The 18426-nt window shown below is 40.3% G+C and overlaps 1 protein-coding gene across 1 annotated transcript; it reads right to left on the reverse strand.

Annotated features, from left to right (window-relative positions):
- Positions 1–4850: 4850 nt before the first annotated feature.
- Positions 4851–11380, reverse strand: LOC115130465 (transcription factor atoh8-like). The gene is made up of 3 exons (XM_029661639.2): positions 10351–11380; positions 8930–9121; positions 4851–5808 (listed from the first exon to the last, which is right to left on the reverse strand). Exons 1-3 carry the CDS (start codon positions 11026–11028, stop codon positions 5803–5805), a joined length of 876 nt encoding a protein of 291 aa, XP_029517499.1. The 5' UTR covers positions 11029–11380; the 3' UTR covers positions 4851–5802.
- Between the last annotated feature and the right edge of the window lie 7046 nt (positions 11381–18426).

Raw genomic sequence — 18426 nt, forward strand, 5'->3', positions numbered from 1 at the left:
CTCCTGTGTTATAAGGTGCCAACCTCAAAACATACTGTAAATGGAAAACCAAAACCTGTAACACTAGTTTGACCATATTTTCAATGTTAGTTTACTTTATTATTAGCAACGTTACCTAGCTTATCAAGCTAGATAAAATGTTATTGGTTGAAGAATTGTTCCAACTTCAACAGCATTTGAACACTGTCATGTTCGACTTAGCGCTTCCCAGTTTCCCATTTCCCATGTGCACTTGAAGCCAGCATTACTAAGAATCCAACTTTAGCTAATTAGTGATAATGTGATAAAAAGCTTGTTAGCTAGCTAATGTTAGCCAACTAGCTACCTGTTTTGTTTAAAAATAACAATATATCGCCTCGAACTTTAGACTTTTTTTAGGTGTATGGTTCTCTTCCTATAATATTAATAAGTGATCTTATCGGCCAGACATCATCTCAGACGAAGCATTTTAGTTACAATGCCTTCTGAAAGTATTCATACCGATTGACTTGAATTCAAAATAGAAACATTTTTTTTCTCACCCATCTACAATGACAAAGTCAAAACATGTGTTTAGACATTTTTTTCTAATTTATTGAAAATGAAATGCAGTAGTATACATAAGTATTCACACACCTGAGACAATACTTTGTAGAAGTACCTTTGGCAGCAATTACAGCTGTGAGTCTTTCTGGCCATATTGGCCATGTTCTGTTATAATCTCCACCCGGCACAGCCAGAAGAGGACTGGCCACCCCTCATAGCCTGGTTCCTCTCTAGGTTTCTTCCTAGGTTCCGGCATTTCTAGGGAGTTTTTCCTAGCCACCATGTTTCTTCACCTGCATTGCTTGCTGTTTGGAGTTTTAGGCTGGGTTTCTGTACAGCACTTTGTGATCAGCTGATGTAAGAAGGGCTTTATAAATACATTTGATTGATTGATTGATTCTGGGTAAGTCCCTGGTCTTTGGTTGAATCTGTGTTTAAAATTCATTGCTCGACTGAGGGACCTTACAGATAATTGTGAGGTACAGAGATGAGGTAGTCATTAACAAATCATGTTAAACACTATTATTGCACACAGAGTCCATACAACTTATCATGTGACTTGTTAATCACATTTTTACTTCTGAACCTATTTAGGCTTGCTATAAAAAGGGTTGAATACTTATTGACTATAGACGTTTCAGCTTTTCATTTTTAATGAATTAGTACAACATTTAAAAACATAATTCCACTTTGACATTATGGGGTATTGTGTGTAGGCCAGTGATAAAAAAAATCTACATTTAACCCATTTAAATTCAGGCTGTAACACAACAAAATGTGGAAAAAGTCAAGGGGTATGAATACTTTCTGAAGGCACCGTATCTCCTTCCAGAGCATTGCATTGTAGATGACAGGAAAGGGTTATAAGTACAGTAGTTTACGAAAGTTAAATCAGGAAGGCTGGTATGAACATATCTACCTCAATTACCTCGACTCGGTACTGGTACACTTTGCAAATAACCAAGTTATCGTTTCTCATTGTGTATCTATTATTACTTTAGTTTTTTTAACGCGTTTTACTTTCTATTATTTCTCTATTTTATTTCTCTCTGCATTGTTAGGAAGTAAGTAAGTGTTTCACTGTTAGACCAACAACTGTTGTCTACAAAGCATGTGACGAATACAATTCGATTTGCTTAAATTCCTAAGTAAGAAGTGTATAATTGTTATATACTCTAATTGTAAGTGATTGCTGATTCATCCAAAGAGTGACTCGTTACATGATTGGATCTGTGTCACCCTCATGCTGACAGTGTTCATTGCTCCACAGGCTAAATAGTGGTCCTTTACGGAACAACAGTAAAGACATGGGGAACCGGACCTCCATCCGGATGAGTTACCCGGAGGGATGCCCCAAGTTCTGGGAGTTTGTTGACCCTGAGTTGCAGTTTGCGGCAGTGGTCTACAAGGCTGAGACTTCAAGTGGATCAGAGCAATGATCAATAGACAGAGAGTAGTGAGTTGCAAAGACCACCACCAGAAACATTATCAAAATATTAATGTGAAGACACAGAATTGAATCTGGTAATGGGTAGGCTTTGGTTGTTGAATTTGTAAAGAGCTCAGACATGACTTAGTGATTTGAAATAAAAAATGACCCTGTCAGCTCCTTTGCCTAACATCAGATTAGTTTTTTGTTTCAGTCACTTTGGGAATGGCTGTTTTCCTGGCAGAAGGTGCCAGAGGAAAAGGATACCTGTAGACTGATCAAAGTTTCGGATCTTGAATCTGGAGATCATCAGACAGATGGCGATGGAACTGTTGGACATCTCTAGGGCTGGAACCAGGTCAGACAACCTTTCACCAATTACACAGCACACATAACATCATTACACAGCAGACTTACAAAACATTTTTATGCCCTAACTTCGCTGATATAAAAGGGAGAATGATAAAGGTGCTCCACGAGTTGGAATGCACATAATCATACCAGTTTGTCACACCCTGATCTGTTTCACCTGTCTTTGCGATTGTCTCAACCCACCTCCAGGTGTCACCCGTTTTCGCCATTAGTCCCTGGGTATTTATTCCGGTGTTCCCTGGTTGTCTGTTGCCAGTTTGTCTTGTCTTATCTTAAGTCAACCAGTGTGGTTTTCTGTGCGCCTGCCGTTTCGTATCTCTCTTTTGCTAGTCCGCCTGTGTCTGCTTCTGGGTCTTGCCCTGTGCCCTTATACAGTTAGTAAATTGTTTATCTTTCCTTTATCTCGCCTATTTCCAGGGGATGGCAGACTTAAACTCAATATTGACAGATGTTATTGTTCCCTTTGTGGGCATCAAAAATGTGTCAATACCTTTTCTGACTGGACTGCAAACTCTTCTATGACTTGATGCATGCAAATGTGGCATTTGCATGGGCTAGATGTGGGCAACATAATGGAAAACAAGGAAGCTGCACACTTTGCTGCTCAGCTGAAACAACAGGCTTAAATACTGTACCAGTACTTCCATTTACAATTCCCTCTATACCTGAAGTATAATTGCTGCTAAAATGTAATTAAAAAAAAAATATATATAAAGAGCTTATTGACAATTCATCAGAGTAAATGGTAGAATAAAGCAAAAAATAGTTCCGATAAATATTTTTAGGTCTCTTGTAGTATGAAAAGATTCACTAGCAGATGTTTATATTTTTATGGATTTGATATGAAGTTTAATGTTCCGTTCTTCCACAATAGATGTCTGATGTCTTGGTTGTTTTGTCAACACTTGTTTTTTTTTACATTTTAATGTACATTTGTACTGTGATTACAACATGACTTTGATCATTTGTATTTATAATTGTTTCAAGCTTATGTTTTTTATTTTTTAATATCACCATAATTGGCCTGGTTGTCAGTAAAGAAAAGAGACTGACATTGTTTGAGCTGTTTTTTGGGGGGTTGTGTCATGGAACATATCAGAACCCTTTTAATGTGCCTCTTAGGAAGACCAGAGTAGTTCAATCTCCTGCTGCAGTAATGCTATTCTTCCAATAGATGGAGTGGGAAATACTAAAGTCTAGATCCATCTAGATGCATGGGCTTCAAAAACATGTTTTTATCACCCCATTTTCCAGTGCAGGATTAGTTTTAAAGTCTAATGGTTAAGATTAGAATTGAATTGTGGGTGTTGGATCTTAGCCAAGGTCAAGTTTTCCTTAGGACCCAAAACAAGTAAACATATCCCCCCCCCTCTTTAATTCATACATCATGTTCTCTTTATCATGATGTAAATATTCAGTCATTTTTATTATTGTAGTTCACCTTGGAGACTTTCAAAAGAGAGCATAATATGTTAAAAGTTCTTTAAAACTGAACATCGGTGATGTAAGGAATAAAATCTACACTACATTAAAAAAACTTTCAACAATTCAAATAACTCGATTTTTATATTTTCACTACCTTCTTTCAATCTAACGGCTTAAGATGAGATTGATTCCTGGCAGCCACAGCTTGCTTTCCATTTGCTCTGTCTCTTTTTTTTTTCCAGACAGAAATAAGTTATATATACAGGATACTAGTGTTTCCTCTCCGGCTCCAGCCCCAATTTGAAGGACTGTAAAAGCCTGAATGGGTCCCAGCTTCGAAAGCTTAGCGGCGCTAGAAGAAAACAGATTGCTCTTACTGACAGTGCGCTCAGCTAAATACTTTAAGAACCAGATTGTCCTGTTGCAAATGGTGTTGGAGACTAAATATACAAGGTCTACTATTAGTTGAAATTCTCCTCTCGGCATGAGAAGTGAAAGCAAATAACTTATTTTCTTTAATACAAATGCCCTTTATTACATGACAATGTCATTTATTGGAATTCATTTGTATTTAAATCCATGTGACTTTTGTAGCCTTTTAGAAAAGTGAGTATTTGAATAGTTTGAACTTGTAGTACTTATTTGAAAAGTCAAAAGTTAATTTAAGGCAGAACAACATTATTCAATCTCTGTTGACCTTTGAAGAACCGTTGGATGCAATACCCTCCAAATAATTATCATAACACATTTTTCAACCAGTCTCCAAATTCTATTAAATGGACTTCAGTTCTGGAAAATACTGATCTTGGGGGCCACCAACAGTGGTGACGTTGACAAGTCCTTTTGGGATGTCCTTTCTATGATTCTTGCCTGAAAGAGACGTATTGTAGTCTATGATGAAGCGTGAGCACATAATAACACACAAGATTTAAACACACACACACGAGGTAGCTTTAGATGGAAAATTAAATTACTTTGCATCATGTGTTATTCATATTCATAATTACAACTTTGTAAGGGAAATTTCATAGATGCTCTCTCTACAGCTGCAATAACCTGTTTGAAGGTGTAGTGTATGAGGTTAGCAGTACTTGAGATAGTAATTTAAAGGTGTTTAATGATCATGAATATCCATTCAAATACATGAACAACAGTTCCTTTATATCTGGTTAGAAAGTGCTTGATGAGCACAGAACAACAGTCAGAGAATGTTAATGCTGAAAAGGAAAGGGAAGTCACTTTTAAATGTATCAATCTGGGATGTTGTTAAATACTGAGCACAGGTAGCAGAGAATAACCCATTTTACTTAATTCATTCTTCAACACATGAAAACAGTTGCCGAATAAAATACCATTACTGTATGTCATATTATTTCACGTTACGTTCTAGTCATATATATATGTATGTGCGCTTTCAATAGTTAGTTTCCATTGTCCAGGAATTACAAATCATACTGTCAAGAAAACAACTTGTACATCATTGAAAAGGCATTGGGATTTATGGTTGAATACAAATGTTATAATTTCAGTTATGAACTCTTATAATCACTGCTGTCTCTGCCTTCAGTTTGTCCTGTGTGGCTCAGTTGGTAAAGCATGGCACTTGGGTTGTGGGTTCAATTCCCACGGAGGACCAGTACAGAAAACAAAAAAGGATGAACATTGTACGCGATCACTATTGTAAGATGCTCAAGATAAGAGCATCTGCTAAAGGACTAAAATGTCATTGCCATGTGATTAAACAATCTGACATCATCCACCAGGCATATTCTTGCATGTTTGCATAAAGAACATCCAATGCTGTCTCCACACTTTCAACTGTTCCTTCCAACAAATGACAGGCAGAAAGATATCCATAACTGGTGATTGTTGATATGCCTGCTAGCTCAAAAGGTATCAAGTAGACCTATGAAATTAGGTCCATCATATGTCTAAGTGCCTGTTTTTGTAGTCCCCTCCCAGGAGGGGCCTTGAAGAACCTCAAGAAGAGGTGTGAAGAGCTGCTTTATTTCAAGGGCCTTGTTTAAGAAGTCTGGTTCACGCCACTGATTTTAGTCCTGCAAAAGACATAAAAGCATGTATCAAGATGTGAAAACAATCTCCCGTGGGTGCATATCAAGAGGTGCTGGGATGTGTACAAATAGAACTGTAAAAATAAAGCTTGCATGCATATCCAGTGACCTCATTAGGTGCCAGAGTTGTAAGTACATGGGGTAGAAAAATATAAACCATTCCAGGAAATAACTGCTTTGTCAGATCAGATGCAGAGTAGAATTGAGTGGGACACAACCAAATTCTTTGGCCCTCTCTTTAGCGTTGGATGCAAACCAACCAAAACAATTTCCTTATTGTCTTTCTATAAAGAGACAGATTCTTCTTTCCCCACTTTACCTCCTTATTGAGGGCAAGGACACATGCCAGAGAATTTGTACATTTGTTTAAGACTTGATGGTGTTAGTTTGTTTGTTGTACTAAATTATTTACAATATACTGTTTAGTGTTTGATTCTATTTCCATGCATTTGTTTTCCAAATACTTCTAACAATAAGTATTTCATTGTACATGTGAATATCCACAAATCTTTGATTTGATTAACATGATGTTTAAAACATTACACATATAAGTATTATTTACATGCTAGATTTGACATTTTATTGGGAAAAATTTCCATTGAGTTGACAATAAGTGAATTCAGAGCAGAGTTCAGGGCTTTAAATGAGTGCAGGAATCAGCTCTAAATTACTTAAATCAGTATGCATTGAAAAAAAACATTTCCCCCCTGAAGTTTCCCCTCAGACTCACTGGCTCTCTCTGACAAAGGGATTTCTTTCTTACACAGCTACCCCCCCCCCCCCCCCCCCTTCTCTCTCTCTCTTGTAACAGCTGCTGCTCAGTTCTGTATCCTGAGAGAGTGATGATCAGTGTTTTTTTGTTTTTTTCAAAGTGTTTTTTTTGGAACAGATGGCCAGGGGAGAGCTGGGGAATGTGCCAGCACTGCGCTGGGGAATGTGCCAATTCCTGCAGCGAGTGAGTTCTCTGGGCTTCAGCTCGCGTGCCTTCACCCTGCCCTCTGCCCTGAGTGGCGCCAGCAGGACTTCCCAACTAGAGTTACGAACATCTGGTGTCTGGGACTGACAGGGGGAAAAAAGCAGCTCAGCTTGTTTCCTTGTGAATGCTCTTATGCTAAGGAAACACATTAGCTCACAGTGAGGGAGAGAGAGCTAGAGAGAGCCGAGCACTAGGAGTGCAGGGAAAAGTTATGTGCATGTAACTATGTAGGAAATGTAATCTATGAACAAACACCTCATTCATCATTGTATTATTATTTTCTTTATTAAGAAAAGTTTTCAAATATTTTCATCAACCGGTTTACAGGGGGATGTAAAAAAAAAAGTTTGAAGTTGTAATTTGTGGTTTTACAAAATGTGTATGTAATGTATATGAAATACAACTTGTTTATAGTTTTTTTTAATGTATTTATTTATTCAGTACTTTAATGAATAGTCAGGGGTAATCAACCTATTTGAAAACAATTGTGTTATGTTATGTTATGAGTTTTGGAAATAGATGAAGAGCAGCTGGAATCCTCTGTGAAATTTACCCAAATGACAACTTTTTTTTTGGATTTTTATTAAATACGTTTGGGCATTTACTTTCCAGATATGATTAAATGACTAACAGTGAGTTTTAAAACTTAGATTAAATTATAATGTTGCTTCACCAAGAAAGAAAATGGGGGAAAGCGAATGAGAGGGTGATCTAGAGAATAAACGAGAGATAAAGTGACAGAGGAGAAGACTGACGACAGATGAGGAACTGGGGGGGAAAGTAATCGATAGAACAGTGTTAAAACGTTAATTAATGTGTAAATTAACGTTCTCCATGCTTGGATCTCATCTGTGCATTAAAAACCCTGTTGATTTATAGAGAGGTCATGCAGATGTGTGGATCCAGGAGAGGGCTGGAGGAAGTTCAGCCTCAGTTTACATGACTCCCAGTGTCATAAAACTGCACACAAAGGCATCAATCACCTCTTTTATTCACTCGGGGCACTTTTTCTCCTGTTCTGGACAAAAAACTGGCGGAACACCCAGTTCTCTTTCAAACATGAGTTGATGATGATTTAATTTAATGGGATCCCTATTAGGCAAAGGAATGCCTCTCTTAATTGGTGAGAGTGTATTCTTTCCTCTTTTGTTATCATTATCGTTAGAATTACCATCCCTCTGTCTGTCGCACTGCCCCATGTTTTCCCCCCGAACCATCAAATTATCTTTGCCGCTTCCTGATCAGTAAAAGGGAATTTTTCACTGCTGTGATATCATCAATTCACCAGTCATTCAAACACGTCATATAGTTTTGTTAGGAAATGACATGACAGTGAAGGAGGAGAGGTGTTTTACTAGTAGAAAGAAAGGAAAGAAAAGCTCTATTCAATTAGGTTTATTTGAAAGTTAAATATCCATGACCAATTATTTTATTGGTCTTGTATGGTCACCTGTTGCTATTTATCAATGGCTTTGTTTATAAGCACAGTTTATGTTTCAAGGTTATTGATATGCTATATTGTCAAAAACATGTTTGAATTAGAAGCTAGCTTTGACTTGGCTTTCCATTCCCTCTCTGTAACTACTAATGCTTCAGAGTCCCTGCTCTGTTTTTGATGGCCTTGAACTCCATAGCAAACTTATTACAATACCTCAGCAATGTCTCCATCTGTGTGCTTGAGTAATTTCCACTTGCAGGAGTCCATTTCCATGTCAATGTCTCAACCCATCTTGCCAAAGAACACAAGCACAGGGTAAAATCCCAGGCCAGACGTTTATGCACAGGGTAAAATCCTAGGCCAGACTTTTATGCACAGGGTAAAATCCCAGGCCAGACTTTTATGCACAGGGTAACATCCCAGGCCAGACTTTTATGCACAGGGTAAAATCCCAGGCCAGACTTTTATGCACAGGATAACATCCCAGGCCAGACTTTTATGCACAGGGTAAAATCCCAGGCCAGACTTTTATGCACAGGGTAAAATCCCAGGCCAGAATTTTATGCACAGGGTAAAATCCCAGGCCAGACTTTTATGCACAGGGTAATATCCCAGGCCAGACTGTCATTAGACAAAATCCTAAATACTGAATCTTGCCTTCCCTTCTCTTCTCTTCCCTAGATCCAATTTACCTTTCTCTTCTTGGAGCGTCCCTCGGCCTGCAGGGTGCGGGTGCACTGCTCCACACACTCTCTGAAGCTCATGTTGCCGTTATCTGGGGTGTAGTCCAGGTCTGCAAGCTGAGCCAGCGACAGGATGTAGTTGCAGGCGATTCTTAATATAGCCAGCTTTGACAACTTCTGTCCATAGGAGTAGCAGGGCACCTGTATAGGGTTACAATTTGGTTAGGTTTGGTCATACACAGAGTGTACAAAACATTTGGAACACCTTCCTAATATTAATTTGCATCCCCCAACCCCCTCTTTTGCCCTCAGAACAGCGTAAATTTGTCAGGCCATGGACTCTACAAAGTGTCAAACGTGTTCCACAGAGTTGCTTGCCCATGTTGACTCCAATATTTCCCACAGTTGTGTCAAGTTGGCTGGATATCCTTTGGGTGGTGTGAAAAACCCAGCAGCGTAGCAGTTGTTGACACACTCAAGCCAGTGCACCTGGCACCTACTACCATACCCCATTCAAAGGTACTTTTAATATTTTGTCTTGCCCATTCACCCTCTAAATGGCACACATACACAATCCATGTCTCAATTGTCTCAAGGCTTAAAGGCTTTAACCTGTCTCCTTCCCTTCATCTACACTGGTTGAAGTGGATATGTCAAGGAAAGGACCGGTGTTCCTAAAGTTTCGTACACTCATGGTATATCATATACTGATATGAGCGGATGGTACGGCCAAGTTTAGGAGATTTTTAGTTAGGCTACTGTATATGCTCTTTAGTTACTGTTGTTGGTGTCAGTTGGTGTCACGTGACAGTTTTCCACCATGTCTTTCTAAGTGCCAAAGCAGCTGGTGATGACATGACACAGTAAAAGGGTTCACAGCGAAAATGTCCCTGTTTTTTTGTTTTCAAAGGGATAGATCATTTCATGTTGGATTAGGTAAACGTAAAAGTTATTTGTTTTAGTTGACATTGATAGTTCATAGTACACATACATGCTGTATCAGGCCTATTGGAGTGTGAAGAGGTTTCCTTTGTCATTAAGAAACTTGTTCCCTGTTTCCTATGCATTTGACATCTTGTTTCTGCCATTGTGAGAGGTGTCATCAGAGTGACATTTCAATTGTTTGGACTGACATGTCTTAAAGATTTTGTACTGTTCATTCTCATATCTTTAATGTGGCAGAGCAAAATGTGCATTATCTACACTGAAATTCATTTAATAAACGATCTATAAAAGGGGCCATATAGTTAGTACTCAAGTAGGTATATTGTATAGGGAAATTTCCCATCATTTTCATAATGCACATAACTCCATACAGTTGACACACTGAAATGGGAATTTAAGTGCAACAACTTACTCTGAGTTCATCATAAACATAACATTCTGTACAAGAGGCCTCATTGTGTGTTTAGTGAATTCAGTGGAAATACCTGCTTTCTCAGCGCCTCAAAGGCTGCACTGATGGTATGCACCCGGGTCCTCTCTCTGGCATTAGCCAGTAGCCTCCGTGTCTGCTGAACGGCTCTGATCTCAGTGATGACGCCAGACGTTTCTCCCAGCCGTTTCCTTGGCGATTCCATCAGGTCGCTGCTATTGATGTAGGACGCCTGAGAAGCTGAAGAGAGGGACCTCTCGGAACGCTGGCACAGGACGACTCGGGACTGTAATGTGTGATCAGACACAAATGACTGTTGATGGTCATAACTTGTAACCTGTGGGAATGTGCTGTGAAAGGAGTCTCTGCTTGTTGATGTTGACTCGGAAAAAGGCTGCGACTGTGATGGGAGCGTCCCAGTAACTGTAGATGGTAAAGCATTTATCCTCATGTCAATAGCAATATTCGGGTTATCAGATGAAATGATCGATTTCTCCACAGATAAAACTGTACCAGTTTCCTGCAGTCTTTTTTGGACACGGTTTCTACATGTCTCTTCCATCAGTTCCCCCATAGAGTCGTCTTCCACTCTTAAATCATCCGCGAAACTTTGGACTTCTTCACTGGTGACACGTTTTGGGTCCCGACCTTTTCGTTTAAACTTTTTATTCCCAGTTGCATCCTTTGCATTGATTGTTTTCCAGCCATCGCTGAGTAGATGTGGATTCCTCATTTCAACACAAATACGCACTGTGCACAATTGAAAACCAACAGTGCCACTGCCTTATAAACAAAATATGTAGGTAGTAATATTGCGCAACAGTACAATAATAATATTCTATTGTAATTGAATCAATATAACAAAGTCGGATAGGTCCCTTTGCAATGCAGCACCCTGATTCTAATGATAGATATGCATCAACAAGCTTACGAGGCCTATATATAACAACAAGAATAGACTGCATGTGCAGGCGCGTGTTGCTCCCGTGGATTCCGAGCATCTTCTGAACCATCCAAAATTGCCAGTATTTTTTTGTGAATGTGCTCTGAGGTTCATCTGTATTTGTTTAGCCTCAGTTTACATATAAGCCCCTGTCGGTGAGATAAATCGCCACGCCGCCTACAGCGAGAGACCGCCCAAAATCCTTCTTGCGGTGCGTAATAACAGATTAACCCCTACGGTGACTTTTGTGGACCGGCCTACAGGACAATTATAATGGCAATAGTTATCGTCATAAATGATGTACACGTTTTTATATCACAATCTGTATGCATTGCAAATACATTTTACATGGGATATACATGAGAGCTGGGGTAAAGAGTTTTTGGGGGGTCTTTATTGAGCATTCAAAACGTAAATAAACCCACTATAGTGCACATGGTAACAGTGATAGCGTATACTTTTTGATGCGTCTGTTTATAGAAAATAATGTTTTTCATACATACTGTGACACCCACTGGAACATGGCAGACTAATAGAGGGAACAGTCCTCAGATCTATTGAAGCACTGGAGGAAGTTAGTACAATGCTGCCACCTACTGCAGAATCTCTCTCTCTCACTCTCACTCTCACTGTGTGTGTGTGCATGAAGGCCCTTTCTGACTAAAATGTGAATATGTAAATAGTTGAAGGTATTATGAAATAGATCAGTTGGTTGGTACACATGCAGAAGTCAAACAAATACTTTGTACACACAAAACAAATAGGAAGCATTTCATGTGATAGAGATAAAGGACCAAACTACTGTATGTCATACAACTTTTTAGCATCGGTGACCAGCCCTAATGTCAGAACAATTTTCTTGAGTGGAGAGATCCAAACAAGCTTTGGCTTTAGCTCTTTCTTTTTTAAACACAAAGGCCTCCAGTTGTTCCTGGGCAGAGTGCCAGCCACTCAGCGACCTGCTTCTTCCTCCTGATATTAAATTGCTCTGGCATGTATTCTGCCCTGGCTGATGCTATCCCACCACCAGGCCTCAAGAGTAAATATTTCCAGCTGGCACTGTTGCTGTGCTGCTCTGGTGAGGTAATTTATAGCTTTTCGGTAAGGGTCTTAGTTAAAATGTAGTTTTCACCATACTCATTTGGAGGCATATCTGTTTTGTTCATTTCTATTTCCTCTTTCCAACCAATTTCAACTGTTACTTTGTTGCATTACACTGCATTAGCCAATAATTGGACTATTGTTAGTCCGATTCCGACCCAAGTTACGCACTCATAAATGGAACATAATTCCCTTTTTATGCACTTTTCTCTTTACAGGTATTCAGACCTTGAATTCAGGCATGAGAATAAATTGCTATTCATCCGCTATTCATTGGGGTATAGTGACAGTATAGTGGTTGATTTACCGGGTTGATTTATCATTTCGAGAATGTTTTAATTATATGCCACTACTGGCAGCCAGTAGCCACTTTCAGTTATGCCCACATACATTTACAACTGCACTGACTTTAGTATTAGTTTCCTTATATTTAGCATCATTCCATTACATCGTTAGTTTACCTTCCTTCTGTCACGTTCGTGTGGTTGGTCCTTAGGATCACTTGCATAGTGAATCGTATTCGGCTTACAGTATTACAAGTTGTGCAATAATTTGGAATAATTTGGAGCATTATGGAATGCAGAACATAGCTGGCACACATGGTTCACGAGGACTGGACCATTGTCATCACAGGTCCAGGATTAGTGAGGATTCTTAGGGCAAATTTGTAGGACTACTGTTCAAACCGCTATTGTACACATCCGCCCCATATATGCTGAACAAAAATATAAAGGCAACATGCAACAATTTCATAGATTTGACTGAGTTACAGTTCATATGAGGAAATCAGTCAATTGAAATAAATGAATTAGGCCCTAATCTATTGATTTCACATTACTGGGAATACAGATATGCATCTGTTGGTCACATATACCTTATAAAATGGGCCTCACAATGGGCCTCAGGAACTCGTCAATGTATTTTGTGCAATCAAATTGCCATCAATAAAATGCAATTGTGTTCGTTTTCTGTAGCTTATGCCTGCCCATACCATAACTCCACCGTGTTGACATCAGCAAACTGTGGTTGTGAGTCCGGTTGGACATACTGCCAAATTCTCTAAAACGACATTGGAGATGGCTTATTTTAGAGAAATGAACATTTAATTCTGTACATTAAATTATCTGGCATTAGCTCTAGCGGACATTCCTGCGCCATGACAATTGCACGCTCGCTCAAAACATGAGACACCTGTGTAGAGATTATGCAGTTGATCAGATTCTTCATATGCCACACCTGTTAAGGTGTGCACAAAATTTGAGAGAAATACGCTTTTTGTGCGTATGGAAAATGTCTGAGATCTTTGATTTCAGCTCATGAAACACGATACATTTTGCATTTATATTTTTGCTCAATTTATATTTAATGGATTGAACAATGAAAGTCGCTCTGGATAAGAGCGTCTGCTAAATGACTTAAATGTAAATGTAAATGTAATATGGCAACCTTCAGGATGAATCAGACTACTGTATTTTTGATTCACCAATATATGTAGAGGGGTAAAGGCAAAGGGTAAATATTTTTCTAACCCTAAATAATATACAACATCAGAATATTCTTTGAGTCTACATATTGGTCCTGAAAAGAAGATGCATATATGCGTGTATCTACATTGCTTTTTTCATTGAGCCCTAATATTCTGAACCGTTTTCTTCATACAGTGAGGAGAACAAGTATTTGATACACTGACGATTTTGCAGGTTTTCCTACTTACAAAGCATGTAGAGGTCTTTAATTTTTATCATAGGTACACTTCAACTGTGAGAGATGGAATCTAAAACAAAAATCCAGAAAATCACATTGTATGATTTTTAAGTAATTCATTTGCATTTTATTGCATGACATAAGTATTTGATACATCAGAAAAGCAGAACTTAATATTTGGTACAGAAACCTTTGTTTGCAATTACAGAGATCATACGTTTCCTGTAGTTCTTGACCAGGTTTGCATACACTGCAGCAGGGATTTTGGCCCACTCCTCCATACAGACCTTCTACAGATCCTTCAAGTTTCGGGGCTGTCGCTGGGCAATACGGACTTTCAGCTCCCTCCAAAGTTGTTCTATTGGGTTCAGGTCTGGAGACTGGCTAGGCCACCCCAGGACCTTGAGATGCTTCTTACGTTGCCCTGGCTGTGTGTTTCAGGTCGTTGTCATGCTGGAAAACCCAGCCACGACCCATCTTCAATGCTCTTACTGAGGGAAGGATTGTTGGCCAAGATCTCTCGATACATGGCCCCATCCATTCTCCCCTCAATACGGTGCAGTCGTCCTGTTACCTTTGCAGAAAATCTTCCCCAAAGAATGATGTTTCCACCTCCGTGCTTCACGGTTGGGATGGTGTTCTTGGGGTTGTACTCATCCTTCTTCTTCCAAAAAGCTCTATTTTTGTCTCATCAGACAACATGACCTTCTCCCATTCCTCCTCTGGATCATCCAGATGGTCATTGGCAAACTTCAGACGGGCCTGGACATGCGCTGGCTTGAGTAGGGGGTCCTTGCGTGCGCTGCAGGATTTTAATCCATGATGGCGTAGTGTGTTACTAATGGTTTTCTTTGAGACTGTGTTCCCAGCTCTCTTCAGGTAATTGACCAGGTCCTGCCGTGTAGTTCTGGGCTGATCCCCCACCTTCCTCATGATCACTGATGCCCCACGAGGTGAGATCTTGCATGGAGCCCCAGAACGAGGGTGATTGACCGTCATCTTGAACTTCTTCCATTTTCGAATAATTGCGCCAACAGTTGTTGCCTTCTCACCAAGCTGCTTGCCTATTGTCCTGTAGCCCATCCCAACCTTGTGCAGGTCTACAATTTTTTCCCTGATCCTTACACAGCTCTCTGGTCTTGGCCATTGTGGAGAGGTTGGAGTCTGTTTGATTGAGTGTGTGGACAGGTGTCTTTTATACAGGTAATGAGTTCAAACAGGTGCAGTTAATACAGGTAATGAGTGGAGAACAGGAGGGCTTCTTAAAGCCTCAGTTGTCCTGAGTCTGCACAACTCTCCCAGGACCTAGGATCAAGAGAGACGCTCAAGTGTTTTAGTACTATATCTCTTGACACAATGATGAAAATAATCATGGCCTCTAAACCTTCAAGCTGCATACTGGACCCTATTCCAACTAAACTACTGAAAGAGCTACTTCCTGTGCTTGGCCCTCCTATGTTGAACATAATAAACGGCTCTCTATCCACCGGATGTGTACCAAACTCACTAAAAGTGGCAGTAATAAAGCCTCTCTTGAAAAAGCCAAACCTTGACCCAGAAAATATAAAAAACTATCGGCCTATATCGAATCTTCCATTCCTCTCAAATTTTTTAGAAAAGGCTGTTGCGCAGCAACTTACTGCCTTCCTGAAGACAAACAATGTCTACGAAATGCTTCAGTCTGGTTTTAGACCCCATCATAGCACTGAGACGGCACTTGTGAAGGTGGTAAATGACATTTTAATGGCATCGGACCGAGGCTCTGCATCTGTCCTCGTGCTCCTAGACCTTAGTGCTGCTTTTGAATGTCTGGAATGCTCAACAAGGGTAAAAGAGAATGAGGTGGCCAAAGTCAGGGCTGTCCAGAGCATTTCATATTCAGCGGCTGTTAAAGGGGTTGAGGGTTTGAACGATGCACCTGAAAAGTCCTTAGGCCTACACTGAATGGGCTGCAGGGGTTGCCGTTCAACAGCAGGACCCAGATATGTTAAAAGTTGAGAAGGAGATCTTTGTGGCCTTTATAGCTATGGTGATTAATGGCGCTGCCAAGGTGGAGAGGAAGTGCAGGAAAATAGATATTATTGTGGATGCTATGGAACAGTTCCTGGGACTGAAAGACTTCTCGGCGGAGGAGTTGCTTGGAGTATTGTCACAAGCCGTATATATGGAGATTGAAGGAAGAAGTGGGAGTTTTGGGGTTTTGTCAATGTGTTTTTTTCTGTTTTATTTTGAGTGGATTAAGTTAGTTTTTCATGTATGGATTTTATTTTTTACATAGTTTTTTAAAGCCCTGTCCAGTTGGTGGCGGTAATACTCCTTTTTGGGTTGTAGTCTGCCATAAAACCCACAGAAGATGACACCGACAGATATGGTAGCGCTGCTTCTAGCTCCTAAGCAACTTTGCAGTATTTTGTTTTTTGGTGTGTAATTTCTAACATTATTAGCCCAGATATGTCTTTGTGTTATTACATACAGCCGGAAAGAACTTTTGGATATCAGACCGATGGTAACTCACCAGCATTACGACCAGGAATACGACTTTCCCGAATTGGATCCTTTGTTCATACACCCCAGGGCAATTGAATGTTTTCTAGAGGCTGCTCCAAAACACCACCGGAGGAGAAGAGGTATTCGGAGTGGACTTTGAGTCCGACTCAGGAGGTATGCACACCATCCACCGCTTCCGAGTATATTACTCGCTAATGTTCAGTCTCTGGATAATAAAGTAGATTAGCTCAGGGCGAGGATCTCCTTCCAGAGAGACATCAGGGATCATAACATACTCTGTTTAATGGAAACATGGCTCTATCAGGATGTACTGTCCCGTCCATACAGCCAGCTGGGTTCTCAGTACATCGCGCAAACAGGAATAATAACTCTCTGGGAAGAAAAAAATGTGGGTGTACAGTATGTTACATTATTAAGTACCCATGGTGTGATTGTGATAACATACAGAAACTCAAGTCCTTTTTCTCACCTGACCTGGAATACCTCACAATCAATTGCCGACCGTATTACCTCCCAAGAGAAGTCTCTTTGGTTATAGTCACATCCGTGTATATTTCCGCTCAAGCCGATACCACGACGGCCCTCAAAGAACTGCACTGGACTTTATGCAAACTGGAAACCACATCCTGAGGCCACATTTATTGTAGATGGGAATTTTAACAAATAAAATGAGAGGAAAACAATACCAAAGTTCTATCAATACATTGACTGTAGTACTCACACTGAAAAAAAGATTGGACCACTGCTAATAAACTTTTCGAAATGCTTACAAGGCCCTCCCCCACCCTCCCCCTGATCACGACTCCATTTTGCTCCTCCCTTCCTATATGCAGAAACTCAAACAGGAAGTACCCGTGCTAAGGCCTATTCAACGCTGGTCTAACCAATCGGAATCCATGCTTCAAGATTGTTTTGATCACGCGGACTGTGATATGTTCTGGGAAGACTCTGAGAATAAAATCGACGAATACACGGATACGGGACTGAGTGCATCAGGAAGTGTATAGGAGATGTTGTACCCACTGTGACTATTAAAACCTACCTAAACCAGAAGCTGTAGATAGATTGCAGCATTCGTGCAAAACTGAAAGCACAAACCACCGCATTTAACAATGAAAAGGTGACTGGGAATATGGCCGAATAGAAACAGTGTAGTTATTCCCTTCTTTAGGCAATCAAACAAGCAAAACATCAGTACAGAAACAAAGTGGAGTCGCAATTCAAATGCTCGAGACGTATGTGGCAGGGTCTACAGAAAATCACGGACTACAAAGGGAAAATCAGCCACGTCGCGGACAATGACGTCTTGCTTCTGAACAAGCTAAACACCTTCTTTGCTGGCTATGAGGACAACCCTGTGCCACCTACACTGCCCACTACCAAGGACTGTGGGCTCTCCTTCACTGTGGCCGACGTGAGTAAGACATTTAAGAGTGTTAACCCTCGCAAGGCTGACAGCCCAGACGGCATCCCAAGCTGCATCCTCAGAGCATGCGCAGACCAGCTGGCTGGAGTGTTTACAGGCATATTCAATCTCTCCCTATCCCAGTCTGCTGTCCCCACTTGCTTCAAGATGTGCACCATTGTACCTGTACCCAAGAAAGAAAAGGTAACTGAACTGAAAGACTATCCCCCCGCAGCACTCACTTCTATCATCATGAAGTGCTTTGAGAGGCTAGTTAAGGATCATATCACCTCTACCTTACCTGACACCCTAGACCCACTTCAATGTTCTAACCACCCCAATAGATCCACAGGCGATGCAATCGCCTGCAGTTTCCCATCTGGATAAGAGGAATACCTATGTGAGAATGCTGTTCATTGACTATAGCTCAGCATTCAACACCATAATACTCTCCAAGCTCATCATTAAGC

This window comes from Oncorhynchus nerka, linkage group LG6 (genome assembly GCF_034236695.1).
Source record: "Oncorhynchus nerka isolate Pitt River linkage group LG6, Oner_Uvic_2.0, whole genome shotgun sequence".
Lineage (NCBI taxonomy): Eukaryota > Metazoa > Chordata > Actinopteri > Salmoniformes > Salmonidae > Oncorhynchus > Oncorhynchus nerka.

Bases quoted from the DNA above. Each gene is read 5' to 3' on its own strand.
- LOC115130465 (XM_029661639.2), bottom strand. From the start codon at position 11,028: ATGAGGAATCCACATCTACTCAGCGATGGCTGGAAAACAATCAATGCA. The intron at 9,122-10,350 runs GTATTTCCACTG...AACCCTATACAG, and splicing joins TTGAGGCGCTGAGAAAGCAG to GTGCCCTGCTACTCCTATGG.